Source organism: Halichondria panicea, chromosome 5 (assembly GCF_963675165.1).
Source record: "Halichondria panicea chromosome 5, odHalPani1.1, whole genome shotgun sequence".
Classification (NCBI taxonomy): domain Eukaryota; kingdom Metazoa; phylum Porifera; class Demospongiae; order Suberitida; family Halichondriidae; genus Halichondria; species Halichondria panicea.
The window spans coordinates 5,691,340-5,713,868 of record NC_087381.1 but is presented as its reverse complement, the minus strand read 5'-3'; the positions used below and the strand labels follow the sequence as shown (position 1 = coordinate 5,713,868).

The 22,529-nt window shown below is 40.0% G+C and overlaps 4 protein-coding genes across 4 annotated transcripts; 2 read left to right on the top strand and 2 right to left on the bottom strand.

Annotated features, from left to right (window-relative positions):
* Nucleotides 1-79: 79 nt before the first annotated feature.
* LOC135335734 (E3 ubiquitin-protein ligase TRIM71-like) lies at nucleotides 80-3,543 on the bottom strand. The gene is made up of 2 exons (XM_064531275.1): nucleotides 3,465-3,543; nucleotides 80-2,620 (listed from the first exon to the last, which is right to left on the bottom strand). The coding sequence occupies exon 2, from the start codon at nucleotides 2,515-2,517 to the stop codon at nucleotides 313-315; it is 2,205 nt and encodes a 734-aa protein (XP_064387345.1). The 5' UTR covers nucleotides 2,518-2,620; nucleotides 3,465-3,543; the 3' UTR covers nucleotides 80-312.
* Nucleotides 3,544-5,523: 1,980 nt separating this feature from the next.
* On the top strand, nucleotides 5,524-14,372 carry LOC135335922 (disintegrin and metalloproteinase domain-containing protein 10-like). Its single transcript, XM_064531627.1, has 14 exons — nucleotides 5,524-5,742; nucleotides 7,013-7,145; nucleotides 7,536-7,705; nucleotides 8,441-8,540; nucleotides 9,438-9,738; nucleotides 10,995-11,268; nucleotides 11,924-12,102; nucleotides 12,316-12,466; nucleotides 12,578-13,384; nucleotides 13,495-13,611; nucleotides 13,666-13,760; nucleotides 13,894-14,106; nucleotides 14,169-14,254; nucleotides 14,336-14,372. The coding sequence occupies exons 1-13, from the start codon at nucleotides 5,685-5,687 to the stop codon at nucleotides 14,241-14,243; spliced, it is 2,673 nt and encodes an 890-aa protein (XP_064387697.1). The 5' UTR covers nucleotides 5,524-5,684; the 3' UTR covers nucleotides 14,244-14,254; nucleotides 14,336-14,372.
* On the top strand, nucleotides 14,277-18,675 carry LOC135335981 (adhesion G protein-coupled receptor L3-like). Its single transcript, XM_064531726.1, has 15 exons — nucleotides 14,277-14,428; nucleotides 14,820-14,954; nucleotides 15,016-15,088; nucleotides 15,144-15,249; nucleotides 15,312-15,367; nucleotides 15,429-15,576; nucleotides 15,638-15,744; nucleotides 15,811-15,922; nucleotides 16,575-16,728; nucleotides 16,941-17,007; nucleotides 17,109-17,184; nucleotides 17,303-17,403; nucleotides 17,477-17,645; nucleotides 17,702-17,779; nucleotides 18,162-18,675. Exons 1-15 carry the CDS (start codon nucleotides 14,395-14,397, stop codon nucleotides 18,339-18,341), a joined length of 1,596 nt encoding a protein of 531 aa, XP_064387796.1. The 5' UTR covers nucleotides 14,277-14,394; the 3' UTR covers nucleotides 18,342-18,675.
* Nucleotides 18,676-19,150: 475 nt separating this feature from the next.
* Nucleotides 19,151-22,528, bottom strand: LOC135335940 (E3 ubiquitin-protein ligase TRIM71-like). The gene is made up of 2 exons (XM_064531662.1): nucleotides 22,382-22,528; nucleotides 19,151-21,619 (listed from the first exon to the last, which is right to left on the bottom strand). The coding sequence occupies exon 2, from the start codon at nucleotides 21,506-21,508 to the stop codon at nucleotides 19,301-19,303; it is 2,208 nt and encodes a 735-aa protein (XP_064387732.1). The 5' UTR covers nucleotides 21,509-21,619; nucleotides 22,382-22,528; the 3' UTR covers nucleotides 19,151-19,300.
* Between the last annotated feature and the right edge of the window lies 1 nt (nucleotide 22,529).

Sequence of the window (22,529 nt, the reverse complement as noted above, 5' to 3'; positions counted from 1 at the left end):
AATTATACTGCATTAGCGGGTAATTTTCATTGTTTTCATTTGAAAGTCTGCATGCATGACCACTAATTAATGTCTGACCACGAATATTTTACCCAGAAATGAAGCAACCTTGCTTACCTTTACTTGCAGTGCAATTTCCAACCACGAAAATATTACCTTGATATTTTTACCCCCGAAAATTACCCGCTATACCGTTACGGTATACAGCATCTTATACATCATATTAATTTTGTATACACGCGCAATAATGGTATAATTAATCTGTTGTAATAAAGGCTATATATAGTATACCAAACACAATTATGCTGTTTGCTAGTACTTCATGACACGTTTGTTGCTGTGATCGCACACAAAAACATTACCATCTTTGTCGTTACAAACTCCAAGGACATAATTAAAGTTCTGTATAGTATGGACTTGCTGGTGCTGGGAATTCAGAATAATCAATCGACTTCTCGTGCTCTTATGTTCACCGATAAATGTAAAACCTTCATCGTTAATAGCGATTCCTGCTGGAGATTGGATAATCCCACTGCCGTACTGGGAGACAAATTTGCCTTCTGGAGTGAACACTTTGATCAAGTGGGAGGTATAGTCAGCAACATGTAGATTCTCCTCATTATCAAATGCTAATCCCCATGGGTAAGCGAGAGTGCTATTGTCAGCAGCATTGCCTTGAATGTGGTGAGAGAATTCACCATCAGATTGGAACACAGAAACCCGCTGATTAATGCTCTCTGATACAAACACTCTTCCATTCTTGTCAATAGCGATTCCTCGAGGGTCGCTCAACTGTTCATTCCCAGAACCACTTGAACCAAACTTGGAAATGAACTTGCCGTCCAAAGTAAGTTTTTTTATTCGATTGTTATTTGTGTCAGCTACATACATGATGTCTCCTTTTAAGGCAATTCCAAGTGGGTTGTTGAACTGACTGTCTGCAGATCCGATGCTTCTGGCTGTTCCTATGGTTCGAATGTTGGAACCATTTTGATCAAACACTGAGATGCAGTGATGTCCATTTACAGCAATGTACACATTGTTGTCATCGTCAACGGCAACATCACCAGAGGAACTAGAAACTGAAAATGTACGAGAACACGCAGACAACGATGTGTAATTTCTCGGCTGTCGAACATAGAGTGCAAATGGACTCTCCTCAATTTGCTCGTTGCTAATGGTGATGGATAGCTTGTGTTCACCAGCTGTGTTTGGTGTGAAGCTAATACCATAAGTACCATCCTTCTTGTCGACTACAACACCAGAGATCCCTGCTTCATTTGAACCCATCAGGGCCAGCGAAACTTTCACCAGTTCACCCCCATGAGGAAAAAGTTTTCCATTTCCATCTCTTGCAGTGAGAAGTAACTTCCTCTCCTTCCCTACAGCAGCAGTTGGCTTCACTAGATCAATTGTACTTCGTCCTGGCATGCAACCACCACACACTGCTCCAAAAGCATCGATTTCGTTTTCAAGTTGAGTGCTAAGGAGAGATACTGGCATTATATCTAGCTTGCAAGGATCAAGAGAGGATATATCAAATGTATCGAGAAGTTGTTGAGCTCGAATCGTTATCGGGTGTTTGGCAGAGAGCATTTCTACGGCTGTGTACTCTTGCGTGACTGACTCTAGCTTTGAACAAATTTCAGAAAGAGAATGTTCCATTTTCTTGAGCTCTTCACCCTGGAGAGTAAGCGCTGTCTCTTTGCCAAGTGCCACATCAGCACTTTTGGCCAAGAGTGCATTTTTTCGAGCTTTTAGTTTACACTGAAGGTGGTTAAACATTTCATTGATTTTCTGATCGACTTCCTTATGTTTTGCTTGAACACCTTGCATAACTTTTTCCACTTGTGAAATGGAATTCTTCAACTTGCCCTTTGCAGCCTCTGCTTTCCCAAGGTAAGAAATAAGCTCAGATATCTCCTTCTCTCGAGCAGAATCCATTTCTTCGTAAGCATGTTCTTTGTGCTTTCCAACTACACAGCGAATGCAGAGCAGGTCGTTGCATGTGTTGCAGTAATAGTCGAGAGATTCCTTCGAGTGCACTGAGCAGGTAAGAGGCTTGTGAGCTACACTCTTCAATATATTTTTCTTTCCACCTTGTTTAGTGCAACTAACTAACTCGTGGTTTTGAGTCTTCCTCCATGAGCGATGATGGTCAGCACATTTCTCACAGAGAAACTCGCAGCAGCTACAACAAAACAAAGCAGCTCTCTCTCTCTTCACACAGTGATCGCAAGAAACAGATTTTTCACCTTTGATCAAGCCTTCAAATTCAGCCACCTCTGCTTCATAAGTCTTCCTATGATCTTTTGATAGTGACTCTATACCACAACTAGACAGAGAGGAGGATTCATTGCACGTGGGGCAGGCTAGGCTCGATTTAGAAGGTCCGTCGTCGAGTCTCTTTTCCAAGCATTTTTTGCAGAATGAGTGTAGGCAATTGAGCATGCGTGGATCTTGGTACAGCTCTAAGCATATGCCACAGGTTGCAGAGGAGTTGGTATTGGAGGCCATAGTTGAGTTAGTGAGGGCAGATAACACTTTCTTGGAATGTTTCTGGTTTTATGGTTTAACAGTTTGATTGTTATAGTGGGGTGATTTGCTTCAGGGGAGTTCCCTGTATATAAAATCAGGTATACACATCAGTGCAGTATACACATTCACTCAGAATACCTTTTAAGGATTTGCTCAGAGTGTATACGTATACATAATTATTATAGTTCATTCAATGGGCTGGAAAGTTATTGTACACTGATTCTTTGTAATACTTTATAGAGTGTGTAATGATCGTATAGCGGGTATATTTCGAGGGTATAAAGCGCGGAAAGACCGTTACCGGGTTACTAGAATGTTTTGCGAGTATCAAACATTATAATTATAGTATATATATACATGTACGTATACTGGTAAGACCACTCCAAGTGATACTCTGGTTTCTGGTCCACCGCCCGCATCAGATTTTATTCTTGGATTTCTATCTCATTATTGGATTTCTATCTACTACACATGCGCAGAATGGTCCATGTGGCACAAAATAGTGTGATAATGATATTCATTTGCAAAATAATGAGATTCATAAGGTGAAATTGATAATGACATAATGAGAAAAGCCGCCCGCCCGCATGCAATTAGAAAAACTTCAGGACCAGAAACCAGAGTGTCACTTGGAGTGGCCTAAAGATCCTTGTCAAAACGCAATAGTTAGATCAAGGAAAGGGTCAATTTTTCTGCTCATTCGCAAACCGGGTTTTTCACCAGCAAAATGTTCTGAAGGATTTCGTGGATTTAGGACCAGCAGCCTTAATTTTGGCGCATGTATGCATGCGATATTGGGTATAAAATTAGATCTACCTGCTAGATATAACAAGTCTACTTTGTGTTATGGGTTGCTTAGGGCGTACAGGCATATATATACACTCTTCTATCATATCTATACATGCACAAAGTAATATACAGCTTACTTTGACTTTGATGTGACGGACAAGAGTCTCTGAGTCGCTGTATAATCGTACGGTACTGAGCATGTGCATAATGAAAATGAATTTTGTGGAATGTGCTGAGCTGGTACCTTGTGACGTCACGGCTGAATGCCATCGTGCTTATTTGTTTCAGCAATCGTCCGATGACACTACCTAACGGAGTATTACAGACATAGTGACCCACCTTGGCCACACCCTTCATCGCAAGTTGGATGATGAAGTTGATATTGCACAAGTAACTTCCGCTATATATGTGCAGGAAAGCTAACTACCTGCTCCATACATTTAGTAGGTGTGATATGAGAGTGAAAACTAAGCTAATTGTGACCCACTGCCTTTATGGTTGTGTTTTGTGGAGAATTGACAATAAGAAAATTCGTGCTCTTGAAACCGCTTTTAACAATATTTTGAGGAAAATTTGGAGATTGCCTCGTCAATGTCACACAAGAATTCTCCACTGTGTTGCTGGAGTTCAGAGTTTGTTTAATAGAATATCAGATATTTTTTCGAACTTCATTTCACGTGCTTTAGCATCTAAATCCACCCTCACTAGATCAGTTTTCTCATGGGCGTCTATAGCCATGCATTCACAGCAGTCGGGGCTAACAGCCTGATCAAAAGGAATTTTATTAAGTTGTGACGACATGGTTTGTGCGGACTTTGTTCGGGATGTCAGGCTTGGCCGCATTTCTTTCAACTCGCGTGAAGATACCTCAATGATAATTAACTCTATCTGCTGTGATTAACTCTTGCACTATAGTTCTATACTATTACTATATACATGTAATATAATACGTACACCTATTCCTGGTGTGTTCAATGATATAATAATTATTATTATTATTGGACAGAGCAAAGTTAGCCTTGACCCCAGGCCGATCCGTCTCCAATTGAACGCTAGGTCGTATTTTTCAACTTCGCTCTATTAAAAAAATTGGCCTGAGACCGAGGCCGACTAGAGCAAAGTAAGCCTTTTCTCCTACTATACTGGAGGTACCCCTATGGCCAAGTTGTCAGGACCTAAAGGTAATAGGACCCCATAAGAAGCACTTTAAGTATTCCTATCTCTAAGATCCCTGTGAGAAGCATCCCAGGCACTCTGATCTTGTCTCTGTGAGAAGCACTCTTGATCCTGGAGACAGGATCCCTATGAGGAGCACCCCAGGCACTCCTGTCTCCAAGATCCCTGTGAGAAGCACCCAGGCACTCCTGTCTCTGTGATAAAGCTGCAGCATGGAATTGTTTAGTTCAGAGTGTCTCCAACATGAAGAACATCAATGACACTAACAGTCTCAGCTTCTAGCACCCCTATTTGTATGGTTTGCTAAAGGTTGCGATAATTAGCTAATTAGAGCTATAAGGTTAATCGTGTCCTCCCTCTGTACTGTCTGGTATCCCAGTGTAAACAATTTCTGCTGAATCTGCATTTCTCTATGTGCAATGGTCTTTGTTGCAAGTCAAAGAGTGTACAGTTCTAGAGATATAGAACAAAAAGGCAATATGACAGACATAAATACATGTTCCAAGGGAAACACTAAGATAAGAAACTTTTTTTTTTTTTGAATTGAAATAATTTTATCCATGCATGTATATATGTACATGCATGGAAAGGGTTACACAAAAGGTAGTCCTATCTAGGTGCGAGACACCTATATCTCCTTTCACAGACTTCCTAGAGACCCAAGCAAGAGAGCTGAATGGCTATATATAGAGCTACTCCAGCTATAGCTCCAGGAAGATTTTTTCAAGCCAGGTTCACAAGCTAGTATTCTACAGACACTTTTCTTCTTCAGCTGGAGAAGCTCTAACAGCTCTCTTGCTTGAGTCTCTAGAAAGTCTGTGAAAGGAGATAGTTGCCTCTTTTGTCTCTATCTCTAGAACTGAACACTCTCTTGACTAGTCTCGCGAGCAGACATGGGAGGGAGGAACGTTCCCTCCCTCCCACGTCTGCTCGCGAGACTAACTTGACACGTGGAGAACTGCAGATTCAGCAGAAATTGTTTCTATTTGAATAGCATGCACACATGCAGTGCACCTCAAGAATCACAGCAATTAAAAGCTGATTAAATTCTTTAGCTCTTACATGCAACTGGTCTATTATAATTATAGACTCCACTTTTAGAGGTGTGTCAATCTAAAGATTAGAGATAGCTAGCTAGCTATACTAAGATTGGGATAGACTAAGAGTCCATAGTCATCTACATGAAGTTATACAGCCTGTTATGCGTCGCTCTTCTCCTGGGGATCGTCCAAGGAGAGGGTGAGACTTCACAGTGTACTGTGTCTGTGTCAGAGATATAAAACAATGGTTGACATTGGTATGCATGCACTCTCACCTATATATAGTGAACAGGGTGTCATACAGGATTTTGAAGTAGAGGGGGGGAAATAAGAGAACCATTTGCTAAAAAAAAGGTCAATTGTTATGTCAATACCCTAGCCTAGCTAGCTAGCTGTTATAGTATGTAAAATTGCCAGCTATGGACACTCAGTCATACAACTAGTACCTGAATGCAAAAAAGGGGGGGGGAATTGGAGATATGGGGGAGTATCCCCCCTTTCCCCCCTGTATGACACCCTGGTGAAGTAGGTCACCGAACTCCGTTAGGCATCAAGTAAAAGTGCGTATAATGCACCAACAAATCAAACTAATTACAGATGGCCATGAAAAAAACTACGGAATAGATCTAGTGCAAAACGTATTCTTTTCCATTTTTGCCAAACTACATATGCACAGCTAGAGCTAACTGACACAAGATAGAGTGCAGTACAGGGTACTAGAGCAATTCCACAAGGATCAGGCAATCAGGGAACCAGTTACCTGCAAAGCAGTCTAACTCTACTTTGCAAGGTTTTTTGTTTATAAGAATGATTGCCCCATGGCACCCTGTACTGCATGCTTGCACTATATAGAACTCAGCTTGAGTTTTCACTGGGTTATAGTATTTCCATGGCCATTTAAAGCATTCTAAAGATGGCTAACAAGCAGGCTGGAGTGTTATCAATACGCAAATCGATTTTGTGTGCAATTATAGTTTAGTTTTTTTCGTGCACTTTTACTTGGCACAATTTGATGCCTGACAGAGTTCGGTGAGTTTCTCTAGCTATAGCCACATGCAGCAGCTAAAGACCGACTGCATGCATGGCAACACGTTGATGCACAGTGCTGTAATAGCTCATAATAATAATTATAACACACTCAGCTAGCCAACGTGTTTTACGGATGATGCAATAATGCTCTCTCGGTTGATGAGTAATGCACTCGCTATATATATGCTCGAGCATTCAGTATACTGCATCACCCACATTAAAACACTTATTGCTAGCTAAGTGTGATATAATTACTTGATATTACATGATCTGCTGCCTGGGGGCAAATAGATCCCGCCCCTGCCATGAATGCATGGACAAGGGACTCGACTGCGAGGCCGAAGCCTTGTTTATCCTGGGGATGATTGGAAATTCTATAAGCATAATTACTATATCGCAATGCCCCCACACACCACACACACACACACACATAATTATAGCCCTGAGCAATTTTATTCGTCACTACGAGCCTCTCACTTACGATAGCGAGTCGTTGCTATGGAACCATCACAAAATGAGACGCAGTATGGTGGGGGAGAAGTCTCTAGAACCACAGTTCACTGCCTTTGGAAGGTGAGCGGAAATTGTGTGTACAATAATTATTGCATCCAATTTACAATTAAATCCATTCACAATACAAACTACATGCATGGATGTACAGTTAAACCTCTGAAAAAAGACATTTTGGGAGCAGAGCTTTTGCCTCTTTTTGGAGGTTATCTTCTGTTGGTTGATTCATTCAAATTGCCATATCAAAGACTTATGTTCATGTGTATATATCTGTATATAAAAATTATTTCTAAGCTAAGGAACTTGTTGAAATCAAAGATATAAAGCAATAATACGTCAGTGCATATGGCAGTATGATTAGCAATAACATACAAATTAACAACCTCTACTATATATGGCTATACGGCAGCACTTAACACATATATAGTTAACAATTGTTACGATTCTCTTTAGGGACTTCAAACTGCTGTTAACAATAATTGTTACGATTCTCTTTAGGGACTTCAAACTGCTGTTGAAACCTGAGACCCATTTCTTCCACAAGAACTTCACCCTAGCCATTGACGGACAGAAATCAAGCAGTCAATTGGCCAAAATCCATTTGTACAGCGGCATTGATCACAGTAAGTGTATGATATATAGAGACATAATATAAGGGTTAATGTTTAGGGGGTCAGCTATCACATCTGAATAGCTTAAACAAATGAAAGCACCTGCTGATGCCTCAGTGGACTATAGCTACTAACACTCAGTATACATTTTCACATAATACCATACTAATAATTATTGCTGCAAAATCGTGAGAAATGATCGATCGTGATCATTGCATGCTAAAAACGATGCCCAAAGTTCATATAAGTATGGCTGCTGAACAGTGCAGCTTTGAAGATTAATTCAGCCACTTTGTCCAGAGTGTTAATGTCGTGGCAAAGTGGTGAAATCATTTGGGTTGTAAAGTCGTAGCGAGTCTGACAGTGTTACTTAAAGAAGATAATTTTATCGGGTGAATGTGAGGTTATTTGAATGGGAATGACACGTACTGCACAAGCTTGATTGCGTTTCTAACTATTGCCAATTGCATTGCAAAGCATGCGGGCAGGCACTCGTGTGATTGTAAAAACTTGCAATGGAAAAAACCTCGCATTCGAAACCTGATATTCGGAATGTGCTGTAATTTGGTAATCTGCATGTCTGGGCAGAATTAGGTTATTGTACCAAAACAAATACGTACTATATTATATATACGGTGCAAATCTTTGCTTTTTTCGAGGGCAGGGCAGAACATTCAACGCAAAAATTTGCTCCAGCAAACATTTTCCGCTATACTTATAATTATGATTGAATACATGTCAATGCAGATGACCCTTCTGTTCGTGTCCATGGCAACCTGGCTCATGAGGTGTTTGACGGAACGATTATTGCCGACGAGGAGATGTACCATATTGAACCCTCGCGCAGGTAAGGAAGAGGGTAGGGCACTACGTTAGCTTATGCAATCATGACATTGTGTTGAAAGCTCTAATTGTTCATTACACTAGAGGCTTGCCCTTTATGTATAATTATGTTTTTTGTAGTTGTAAATAGCAGAAATTTGAACGTACATTGTATGCGTAAAAACAAGAGTTCATACGCGCAACTCCAATAGACTGCACACAAAAGGCATTCCTCCAGACCTACGTCACAGATACTAGTGCTAAAGCTGTTGTAACCGCAACTAGCAGGAAAGGCAATGAATAAAATTAGTACTACGTTATTCATGCATTGCCTTTCCTACTTGGCAGTTGTAAATGAATACATTTAGTGATAATCATCACCATGTTATTCCTTGCAAATTTGATTTCACATAGGGCCTTCATTAGAACTTTTCAGGTCATATATAAAAATTAGCTAGCGGGTATTATTTCGAGGCATAATTATGTTTCGCTGATTAAGCATTTACCACGAACCATTTATACTCACGAATTTAATATCGCATGCATGCATGCATGCATGCTGCAAAAAAACTACTACCGTATAGCGCGAAATTTTCGAGGGGCTTAATTTTCGCGGATTTCGTAGGTTGGAATTCTACACAAAAATTAAGTCCACGAAAAGTGTTCGTTAATAAGAATTACCTGCTATCATGCAAATATTTAAAGGCGTGGCTTCCGGTAAGCAGTCATTCCGCGAACATTGTGCAACGAAATGGCTTTTAGAGGCCAATCCACGAAATATAAGTGCCTCGAAAATTTCGCGCTATACGGTATTTCGTGAAAATTTAATTCCCGAAAACTTTCTAGCAGTCATTCCTCGAAAGTTTATATAATTATCTGCTTTACGGTAAATGCAATTATCACACATTCATATTTCTCGCAGATATCTTCGAGATGCAAGTCACCACAGTGTCATTTATCAGCACTCAGATCTCGACTTATCCACTGTTTCCAGGGCAACCTGTGGCTCCTCCCATGAAGCCTTACGCAGGGAACTTCTACAATTGCAAGACTCTGTCATCCGTAGTGCTGAGTCAGCAAGACTTCAAAAACGCCAGACAACAGGGTTCGATTCCACTCTGGTTAGATGTTGGCTGTATGCGATTGCTGATTACAAATTTGTGACTGCTTTGGAAGCAGCTGGAGACAATCCACTGAGCGTGATGTCAACTATTATATTGACGGTGAGGGGTGTGTGATGAGTGAGGATATGTGTGGTGTGTGTGTGTGTGTGGGGGGGGGTATAATTGTACTCTAGGTAGTATAGTAGTACACTTAAATAATATCTACATACATATTACTTAAACATCCAACCAAGAGACCTGCCATTTGCTGCAGTTCAATCCTTAGTAATACTTTTTGGCCGGATTAATTCGTGGATTTGCAAAATAATACTTACTGTCTAGATATACTTCGTTCTTGAGTTATGTTATATAATTGTCTCTGGAGTATTGCTACTTCCTTAGTAGCTAGCTCTGCGCTATATAGAATACTAGCTATTGGTAGCTGCAAGAGTGAGAATAAGAGAAGGCTCTACGGCCATGGTGCAGCAGCCATTGATTGCAATCATGCATGGTCCAATTGGAATCATTTCCCTTAATTCCCTGCACGCAGCAAAAATGTGATTATGGCTGAATGCAAAAAACACTGTATACTTGTGTCGTCTAACATATTTTTATGCCTCGGTGCGCATGCGCAAGCGAGGTATACGGTAGTGTGTTTGTGTGTCTGTGTGTCTGTGTGTGTGGACCGATACAGCTGCTCAAGGATGAATCAAGTGCAAGTAAGAGTTTCTATAGGCTTCTAGTCATGTTTACTTGGATTTTAATTCGTGGATTTGCAAAATAATGCTTCATTCTCGAGTTATGCTTACTTGGAATGCTATTGCAGCCTTTTCAGAAGAGTCCGTAGCAAAACTTGTTCACGAGTGTTACTACTCTACTTAGTAGTTAGCTCTGCACTAGAACGCTAGCTATTGGTAGCTGCAAGAGTGAGCAGAGAGCTGCAAGGCTCTGCTGACTTTGCAGCCATTAATTTTAGACTTGAACTTTTGGCATCGATCGTTTTTAACAACAATCATGGTCGATCATTACCCACTATTCGGTTGATTGCATGCAGCAAAATTCATCATGATAATTATAATCAATGTGTGTATAAAAGCTAGCTATTAGTAGTTTTATGTTATGTAGCTTTGGCACCTCCACCGAGGCATCAGCACCCGCGGTGCCTTCATTAACAAAGTGGTCCCAATCAATCTTTTCCCACAGGGTCATTCAGAAAATTGTTCATCAATATCACACATGTGCATGTGTATTAGCAATAGCTATAGTATAGACGTAGCTTTGACACATCCACCGAGGCATCAGCATCCGTGACGTGGTGCTTTCATTATAATGTAATAAATTACCATACTTAACTGTAACCCCTCCTCCACTTGCAGGGAAGCAGAATACTTGAGCGTACCGACTTTGACGATGACGGGTTGGCTGACGGCATTCATTTTGGTATTCTTGGTATGGAGGTCGAGAACACTCCTCCTGCTAGTGGCACTTTCTACGATAACCAGTTTATTAGTGTACTGGAATTTCTCAACGAGCACTCGACAGCTGATTGGTCGCAGTACTGTCTGAGTTATCGGTTCACTAGTCGTGATTTTGATAATGGTGTTGTAGGATTAGCATACGTGGCACCACAACCTGGAGTCAATGCAGCAGGTATGTGTGGGTGTATGTGTGTGTGTGGGGAGTGTGGGTGTGTGTGGGTGGGTGTGTGGTACACTGGTGTTCGAAATACTAACGAATACTAACGAAATACTAATGAACGGCTATTGTAGACAATTTTTCTTTAATTCTTACAACAGGTAATTGGTTTGGAAAGTCTATCCTGTCATGTACATGTAATCGTCTTGTCTCTATAGAGTCTAGCTAAATGCTGCCATTAGTTCATCCTGCGTAAATAGATCCCACGTTTGTATCACTGCATGTATATAAACACTCCTTTGTGACCTCCATTTCCTACAGTAAATGCGCACGAAGGACCCTAACTTTTATCCCACTATCATTCTTGAGCATTAATTTTATCTCTAAATTTGTATTTCGCTAGTTTATGAATCGTAGTAGCATTCTAGAACTTCTGTTCTACAGATGCCAACCATATACATCAGCACTCCCCTGCTTCAAGTTCTAGAAACGCCCGATACGTTGTTAGGGGATCATTCTGTTTGAGTGAACAGTGGACACAATTCCACCCACCTCAATTATGAATACTTGCATGACACATTGTATGTATACCCTCAAACACTCACACACACACACACACACTCTCTCCTCCACCCCCACACGTGCATACATAATTTTTTTTATTCTTCAGGTGGCATCTGTGAGAACATTCAGACCTTCCCTGGAGATGCGAACCAGACTTTCTCTGGAGGTGTGAACCGGACCCTCAATACGGGGATTGTGAGCATCTTAAACTACAACACTCGCATCCCTTCTGCCATAGCCGCGTTCACCTTCGCACACGAGGCAGGACACAACTTCGGCTCAACAGTGCGTTATATAATTATGTACAGTGTATAACATACATCTATACTGTACATGTGCATGTGCGTGTACTACCATCAGGCATGTGCTTTGTACCGTGTAATTTTTGCTGCATGAGCCGTCAAAATTCTAGAGATGGACCCATCCTCATCCAATGCACATACATACTTGCATGCACAGCATGACCCCCACCCAATATTTACCTCCACCCTCACACAGCATGACCCCCCTATGGACCCCCCTGAGGCTGGCGGTGTGTATCTAATGGACGCATTCCCCTTAGATGGTAGTCAGCCCAACAACGATCAGTTCTCTCCACGCAGCCGAGCCGAGATGTTGGGAGCTATTCGTGATCGTGGGCAGAGCTTAAGTGAGTGGGGAGGGCAGTGGCCATGGAAGCATTAGATTTGCTTATTTGGAGGGTATTTTTCTAGCGGTCTTTTATATAGGGTCCGTAATTTAGTCCCATGCATGTACACAGGTGACGGTTGCTTATTAGCAGACAGTCTGTGTGGTAACAATCTCCTGGATGAGGCGGAGGGGGAACAATGTGATTGTGGTCCCCTAGTGAATAGTGACGGTATCTGTACCGACAACCCGTGTTGTAATGGCACTTCTTGTCTACTGACTACGAGTATGAACTTTGATTGCATCAGTCCTTCCTTTCAAGTCTCTGAATATTATGTTGAGATATCTGAATCCGTTTTATTTGGACATTTGTTGATTATCGTGATGGCCACTGATGTGGATACCGAAAACCTCACATATGACATTACTAGTGGAAATGAGCAAAATAAGTTTTCACTTGAGCCTGACACTGGTCAACTATTAGTCACATCATATTTAGACTTTGAGGACACTCAGACTTACACACTGACAGTTAGAGCTACCGATAATGTCACCCCTCCAGCTTTTGCAAGCATTACGGTGAACGTGCTTAATGAAAATGACAATGCTCCAATGTTTTCCATGGCTGCTTATTCCACGACTATACCCGAGAATACTCCACTCAACATTACTGTGCTATGTGTCGGTGCTATAGACAGAGACAATGACTCGTTGATTGCTTACGCTCTGGCTGAATCTGATGTGTTTAGAGTTGACAGTTCGGGTGCAATATTTACACAGGAGAGGCTGGACTTTGAGAATGCATCCTCACACTCGTTCATGGTCATAGCAACAGACAATGGCAATCTGCAACTTTCAACAATAGCTCCTGTGACAATATTTGTAGCTGCAAGAAATGACACTACTATTGACCTGGGTGCTGTTGGTTCTTCATGTCCAGGTAATGTTGCATTCAGAATATTATAGTTGTGGTTTTTGTAAGCTCTTTGGGCTGAGCGAAGCGAGTGGTTATATTCATTTGTTAATCAAAATTTTTTTGCATTATTATAGGTGTGATGGTTTGTGAAGCTGAACAGGATTCTGTCTGGTGGCTTTTCTTCCCTGTCACTGTGGCTGGCTTTTCCTATTCCCGGCAATGCCCACAAAATGGAACGGGAACAACTTCAGGTATATAATTATGTCATTTTATGCATGTGATGTGCATGTATTATTGTCATACAGGTACTGCGACTCGTTTCTGTACACTTAAAGGAATGTGGGAAGCAGTGAATATTGATAACTGTGCTAGGGAAGAAATCAGTTTACTTAATAACACGGTAAGACTTTTGCTTTAATACGTATTTCTTCACACAAATACATGCACTGTCATCTATAGGACATACTGATATTAATATTAATATTATTACCGTTCATGACAGTCTTTCACCAGCTATAGTTTTCCCCATTCAGGCAAATGAACTATTTCTTAGAAATGCCTCTCAGAATGAAGTTGATAACCTTCTTGTTTCTCTTGCGGAGGCTACTAATGTCAATGCAACAGGAGACTCCACCATATTCCCTCAAGACCTCAGCACTACTAATTTGATTGTCAAGTCAAGTGTGAATTACCTAATTCAGAACATAGAGTCTGCTGGTCCCATGTCCTCTCTCAATTTTAGTGAAGTAAGACTATAATTATCAGTAAAATATTTCCCTTTTGCTTTATTGCTTTTATTTGTATATAGGGAGTTCTGAACATTCTCAGCAATGTTCTTGATGAGAGGAATACAGAAGGATGGGAAAGATTGCAAGAGGTATAATAATGGCAAAGGTATTGAATTACGTTGTATATAGACAATCAAATATCTTCATGGTTATTCTGCTGAGAGTCAGCAATTGTTGCTGAATGCAGAGTTATATGGTCAGTATGTGTCATTGGCACTAAGGAGTGAAGCTGTGGATACAGGTGACATGACTGAAATCACACTTGTGAGACAGAATATCGGTATGCGTACTTCAACAGACGTATTATAGCTAATAATTATTATTTTGTTCTATGCATGGCGCGCCGCGGTACCCAAGTTATAGTAGTTTGTCTGCGTACTTGTCTGTGATGTTTTTATTCGAGTCTGCTCATGCACCTGAATTGTTTGCTGGATGCCACAGTAGTGCCTTTGGAGCTCATGACATCGTGTTCATAATTATGAAGGTTTAAAAAGACAAAAGTCGGTTGTAAAAATGCCGTTATCCAGCCTTGCCCGGGATATAGGGTGATGTGCTTGGAACAGACAATTTTGTAGAAACTGATTTTGACTTGCATGTGATCTATACATGTACTTTAAAAGTAAGTTTAGTGCTCTAGTATTTATAATTATTGTATTTTACCGTCCATGCAGTGCTATCTGCAATGAAAGTTGACCCCACTAATTTGGAAGACATTACATTTCCTGAAGTTATTAAAGTCAGTGAAGAAACAGGCTCAGCTCAAACTGTGATACCAGCTGCTCTCTTTGCGGAGAGAGGCGCCCGAGGTATTTCATATAATACACTTCAGTGGTAAACAAAATTATCCTTATCGGTTTCAATTTTCAGAAGGGAATGTTTCAGCAGTCAACATTCTATTCTCCAACTTGGAGGGTTTTCTTCCAAAAACCAATCTTGAAATGTACAGTACTCTTAGTCATGTTCTGCTCAGTCTCATTGTATATGCTTATACACAGGAACACGACCAGACCGGTCTCACAGGTTATTTCTAGTCAAGTCTTCTCCGATGTGAAGTTAAATAACTTTCAGACAAAGGCAACCTTCAATTTCACTACCCAAAAGGCAATAAATAATTATAACAGTTGAACTTACGAGCGTCACTAATCCATATATATTACGTGCAGTTTTCTGAAAGTGAAGTTGCAGAAAATGCCACATGTGTATTTTGGAGTGTTTCTAGGTGAGCTATCATTTTGCCTAATCGTTGTTCAATCAAAATGTCACAATTACTTTATTGTTAGTGATGCGGCCAACAGCAGGTGGTCCATGGAAGGTGTGACTACAGTCAGTGTGGATGAAGACAAGCAAATGAGAGTATATAATATTGTCTGTGAGAGCAGTCATTTCACAGCATTTGCTGTTCTAATGGATGTCACTGGAGCACTGAATGTGAGCCTCGTGCAGTACGTTACTTGGATTAATAATTATAATACGTTTGGTCCTTTTGTAGGACACAACTCCAGAGATCAGGTTTGCTCTATCGTTGTTGACTTATGTCGGTTGTTCCATCTCCATCTTTTTTCTTCTGTTAACTATCATCTATTTCCTGGCATTGAGGTAATCATCGAAAAACTATAAATAGCTTTGTATACACGTACAACTTTTTATGCTGTTGCTGTTTAGAAAAGAACTGCTGACCAGAGTTCATAACTTCATCCATCTCAACCTGTCTATTTCTTTGCTCCTTGGTTACGTGGCGTTCTTGTCAGGAATACAGACTGCTGTGGTCAATAAGGTGTCACTTGAGTCGTGTACTTATAGTGTTTATAGTATCGTATATATAGCTGGTGCGGTTTATGCCTTTCACCTTTCACAGACAATGGCATGCCAAAGTTGAAGTTTTGTTCTCGAATCAGTGACCATTATAATTATGACTGTATTGTATGTCATTATGGTATCACAGAAGAAGATCGCAAATACGTACCGTATATAATTATATAAGCACACAATTTTCGAGGGGTTTAATTTTCGCTGTTTTCATGGATTAGCAATCCTACACATGAAATTAATTCCACGATTATCTGCTATAAAGTGCAAAGATTAAAGGTGTGGCTTCTGGTAAGCAGTCAATCCACGAAATTTATTGGACGAAATGCTTTTAGAGGCCATTCCACGAAATTTAAGCGTCTCAAAAATTTCACGTTATGACATTACAGTGTCATATTTACTGCTTACTTGATAAAATCAATATTTTGTCGCTCGAAAAACGACTAATTAAAGTATGATCCGCGACTTTGCATTTTACTCAACGCGTATGCAGATACTTTTGTTTTTACAATATTAACTATGATCTATCGTAATAATTATTTTACTTACGGTTATAATTACATTCATAGGTGCGCCACATAATTATAGTATGATCTCCATTAATTTGCCATCACTTTCAGATAGCGTGTGCGTTTGTGGCTGCTCTCCTTCACTACTTGTTCACTGCTGTGTTCTTTTGGATGCTCTGTGAAGGAATCATGCTCTATCTCATGTTGGTGGTTGTCTTCAGCCAAATATCCAAGAAATGGTGGATATTCTTTATTATTGGATGGGGTAAATTCTATTTTGTATAATTATGCGATGTATATACTAGGTATAATTATGGGCCCTTGACCACTATTAATACCGAGACATTAAAGTGCTTGTTGCCTTTTGACCTCTGAGATCAAGGGAAGCAGAGTGCCCCTTAGACCCATACATTCCACTGCCCATTCTACTGCATGTTCAGTGAGCATTATGTCGAATGCATTGGATTTGTTTTGCAGGTGTTCCAGTGATACCGGTGGCTATATCTGCTGGACTTATTCATGACCAGTATGGCACAGAAGAGTAGTAAGTTTTCGATTCACCTCTCCAAATTCTTATTAGAATGTGTATAATTATATTAAATACAACTGACAACATTATTTTATTGTCCCTTATGTACAATGCAGTTGTTGGATTGCTGTTGGTGCCGGTGATAAAGGAGCCGTATGGGCATTTGTTGCACCGATGCTACTAGTTGTTCTGGTGAGATCTCTTTAGCTTGCAACCATTTGGATTGAATTAGGACATTTTGCAGTTGTTATAGGGTCCGGTCCATCAGTTACCTTGACTAACATTTTCTTTATGACGATTACCTGTACAGGTAAACGTATTCTTTCTCTTGGCTGCTTTGTGCAGTGTCTATAAACAAAAAAAATTAACCATGCAACAAAGAGGAAAAAAGGAATCTTTACAGTTATTCTCGTGAGTGCTCACTATACTATTCAGTAAATGCAACGTGTGTTGATCCCAATGCATGTGTGCGTAAATTATGCAGACAACTCTTCAAGGCCACTATAATTCTTCTTCCACTACTCGGGCTGACTTGGGTGTTTGGTCTACTCTCAGTCAACAGCAACACTATTGTGTTTGCATGGTTGTTCACTATCTTTAACTCACTGCAAGGCCTGTTCGTATTTTTCTTCCATGTGCTCCGGAGTGAAAAGGTGTGTTGTATATCGTTATTTTAGCATTAATTTTTATGTATCTTCTAAATTTTTAGGTTACAAATTTTCTAAAGCGGTGCCGAAGCAAGACTGACAGTGGTGCATCTACTTCTACCTCAGGAAAAAACAATCTGGTATGCAGATTGTAGTATCTTCAATTATAATTATAGACAGTGCATGCATGCATGTGTGAAGGCCCCTACAATGTACTACGACATGTACCTATATATAATTACCTCAAAACAACAATTAAGGTAGTAGTTTTGATTTTAAAGCTTCATTGTCGAATATAAGGGAGCAAAAGCTAAGAAGCTAAGAAGCTTGAACCTGCACATTGGCCTAGATGTACACGTGGCTTTGACGTGAGGCTGTAGACTACACTAAACCCCAAATTAACGCCGAGGGTTTACACTAGTATGTGCCCCTTCCATTGTAATTCAAGTTAGACTGTCTGTTTATATATATATGTATTGGTCTCAGAGTCGTGACAATATCTATAATTATTATTATATGCAGAGCAAGAGTCCAACGACTATTGTTCATCTCAAGCCAAGAGACTCTAAATTCAGCAAACACGATCGTAGTACCATGCAAAATGAATCCATTAAAGTCGACGAGACTGCATTGGAAACGGGCTCACCAAAGTCGTATATTGCTGGATTACTTGAAAATGAGGAAAAGTGGCAAAAAGTATAACCTATAATTTGGTAAAAAAACTTTCACACTCACAGGAAAGCCTTGACGCACAGGTTGTAGCATAGATATACTAACTGTTTTATTGTCTAGTGCCACTATAATATACTTAGTCTAAATAGCGGTATGACTATATATATTATATAGAAGCACGTATATATAGGCTGTTGTTATGAGTGGCAAGTTTTTATATGGTGCATATAATTATAGCTATTATACTGTCTGAATGCATAGAGCTACAGTATAGAAAACTAGATTATGAAGTCACTTGTTTTGTTCAGATCGTTTTATAGTGCTTATAATTATGCAGACATTATTACTATAATTATAGTGTTAATTCTTGTCGTGAAGGGCAGCTGTCTATATACGTATATATATAAGACCCATGCACCAATTCATTCCTATACCAACACAACTAATCTAATACTCTCTCCAAGGTGTTGTTGTACCCATTATATAATAACGCTCAGTTTATAATTTTCGCGTTATAACTGCTCTGCCCTATGCCTATGCCTTATGAACAATTGCCACTACAATTATATAGTAAAATACTTTTTGTTTGTTGAATCTATAACTGAACAAGATGCTCATAGAACATTCACTCCGTGCATTAAGCTGTGTCTCCACAGCTTAATGCAAAACAGATGCGATATATATAATTACGTTTTATTGTAATGACCTTAACCGTTAACTGCATGCTGTCAATATAATTATGGAGAGAGAATTCATTGTGTTGCTCTGTTGCAAATCCATTGAAGCTCGATCCTCAGAATGTAGGAAAACTAATATACTGAAACTAATTTTGCAGACAATAATTATGCACTTTAATTATGGGGATAATTAAACAATGCATGCAAAATTACGTATAATAATAATGTGCATGAAATTATAATTATACGTATAATTATATATACGCACAATAATAACAGTATTCTAGAATAGGCTATAATTATTAAATATTGTTAGTACTTCATAACACGTCTGTTGTTGTAATCGCACACAAAAACATTGCCATCCTTGTCGATACAAAGTCCGGGGACGTACTTAAATTTCTGTATAATATGAACTTGCTGGTGCTGGGCATTGAGAATAATCAATTGACTGTGGTTATATTTAGTGTTTCTGTTGTAGTATTGACCAATAAATGTAAAGCCTTCATCGTCAATAGCGATCGCTGATGGATGTTGGATAACACCGCTGTACTGGGAGACAAAATTGCCTTCTGGAGTGAACATTTTGATCAAGTTGGAGCCATAATTAACAACATGTAGATTCCCGTCATCATCAAATGCTAATCCCCATGGGTTACAGAAAGCACTATCATCAGCAGCGTAATTGCCTTGAATGTGGTGAGAGAATTCACCATCAGATTGGAACACGGAAACCCGCCGATTACTGAACTCTGATACAAACACTCTTCCATTCTTGTCAATAGTAATTCCCCGAGGAGTGCTCAACTGTCCATTCCCAGAACCACTTGAACCGAACTTGGAAATGAACTTGCCGTCCAAAGTAAGCTTTTGTATTCGATCGTTAGATGTGTCAGCTACATATATGATGTCTCCTTTTAAGGCAATTCCAAATGGGCCACTGAACTGACCGTCCGCAGATCCGAATCTGCCTATGGTTCGAATGTTGGAACCATTTTGATCAAACACAGAGATGCAGTGATGTCCATTTACAGCAATGTACACATTGTTGTCATCGTCAACGGCAACACCACCCGGGTAATGAGAAACTGAAAATGTACGAGAACACGCATACAACGATGTGTAATTTCTCGGCTGTCGAACATAGAGTGCAAACGGACTCTCCTCAATTTGCTCGTTGCTAATGGTGATGGATAGCTTGTGTTCACCAGCTGCATTTGGTGTGAAGCTAATACCATAAGTACCATCCTTCTTGTCAACTACAACACCGGAGATCCCTGCTTCATTTGAACCCATCAGGGCTAGAGAAACTTTCACTGGCTCACGCCCACGAGTATAAGGTTTTCCATTATCATCTCTTGCAGTGAGAAGTAACTTTCTCTCCTTCCCTACAACAGCAGTTGGCTTCACTAGATCAATTGTACTTTGTCCTGGTATGCAACCACCACACACGGCTCCAAAAGTATCAATTTCATTTTCAAGTTGAGTGCTAAGGAGAGATACTGGCATTATATCTAGCTTGCAAGGATCAAGAGAGCATATTTTATCAAACTTGCCGAGAAGTTGTTGAGCTCGAATTGTTATAGGTTGTTTGGCAGATAGCATTTCTACGGCTGTGTACTCTTGCGTGACTGACTCTAACTTTGAACAAATTTCAGAAAAAGAATCTTCCATTTTCTTGAGCTCTTCACTCTGGAGAGTAAGCGCTGTCTCTTTGCCGAGTGCCACATCAGCGCTTTTGGCCAAGAGTGCATCTTTTCGAGCTTTTAGTTTACGCTGAAGGTGGTTGAAAATGTCATTGATTTTCTGATCGACTTCCTTGTGATTTGCTTGAACACCTTGCATAACTTTTTCTACTCGTGAAATGGAATTCTTCAACTTGTCCTTTGCAGCCTCAGTTTTCCCAAGGTAAGAAATAAGCTCGGATTTCTCCTTCTCTCGAACAGAATCCATTTCTTCGTAAGCATGTTCTTTGTGCTTTCCAACTACACAGCGAATGCAGAGCAGGTCGTTGCATGTGTTGCAGTAATAGTCGAGAGATTCCTTTGAGTGCACTGAGCAGGTGAGAGGCTTATGAGCTACGCTCTTGAATATATTTTCCTTTCCACCTTCTTTAGTGCTAACCAACTCGTGGTTTTGAGTTTTCCTCCATGAGCGATGATGGTCGGCACATTTTTCACAGAGAAACTCGCAGCAGCTACAGCAAAAGAAGGCAGCTTGCCTCTTCACACAATGATCGCAAGAAACAGATTTTTCACCTTTGATCAAGCCTTCAAATTCAGCCACCTCTGCTTCGTAAGTCTTCCTATGATCTTTTGATAATGACTCTATACCACGACTAGACAGAGAGGAGGATTCATTGCACGTGGGGCAGGCTAGGCTCGATTTGGAAGGTCCTTTGTCGAGTCTCTTTTTCAAGCATTTTTTGCAGAATGAGTGTAGGCAATTGAGCATGCGTGGATCTTGGTACAGCTCTGAGCATATACCACAGGTTGCAGAGGAGTTGGTATTGGAGGCCATATATTGAGTTAGTGAGGGCAGATAACACTTTCTTGGAATGTTTCTGGTTTTATGGTTTATTACAGTTTGGTTACTGATTATTATGTGGGGTGATTTGCCTTGGGGAGTTCCCTGTATAAAAATCAGGTATACACATCAGTGTTACTCGGAATACATTCAATCCGATATGCTCAGACCTATAGTGTCTACAGATAGTCATGCATTCATTCAATGGGCTGGAAAGTTATTGTACATTCATTGTAATAATTAGAGTTTAATGACCGTATAGCAGGTGTATATATTTTGAGGGTATAAAGCGCGGAAAGACTGTTACCGCATTACTAGAATGTTTTGCGGGTATCGAACATGTGCGGGTTGATCAATTCGCAACAATAATTATCACAAAACCTAAATTACAGTACATGTATACTTGTAAATACACACGATCCTTGCCAAAAGGCAATAGCTAAATCAAGCAAAGGGTCAATTTTTCTGCTGATTTGGCTCATTCACAAAAGGTTTTTCACCAGCAAAATATTCTAGTAATACGGTACAAAGGATTCGCGGATTAGGACCAGCAGTCCTTTGGCGCATTATGTATGTAATATTTGTAGTTATAAAATTAATTGCCGCAATACACGTTTACCTAGCCTCAATTCAAGGCCAATTATAATCGGCCTTGAATCGAGGCTATTTTTACCTAGCCTCGATCCCAGGCTGAGTTTTCGCTTTTATGACAGTTAGGCGAACAACTAATTTTTACCCTGAAATAAATTACATAGATCTACGTGCTAGAAGATGGTATAACAAGTCTACCTAATTGTGTTATATGGATTGCTTAGGGCGTAGAGGCATACACTCTTCTATCCATGCATACACTATAATACAGCTTACTTTGACTTTGATGTGACATGGACAAGAGTTCACTGAGAATGATGAACAGTACTGAGCATGCACATAATTATTATTTGACTATAGGGTGTGTCACGTACTCATAATTTCTACTACAATGTACTAGCTCTACTAGTAGTACTAAGATTGG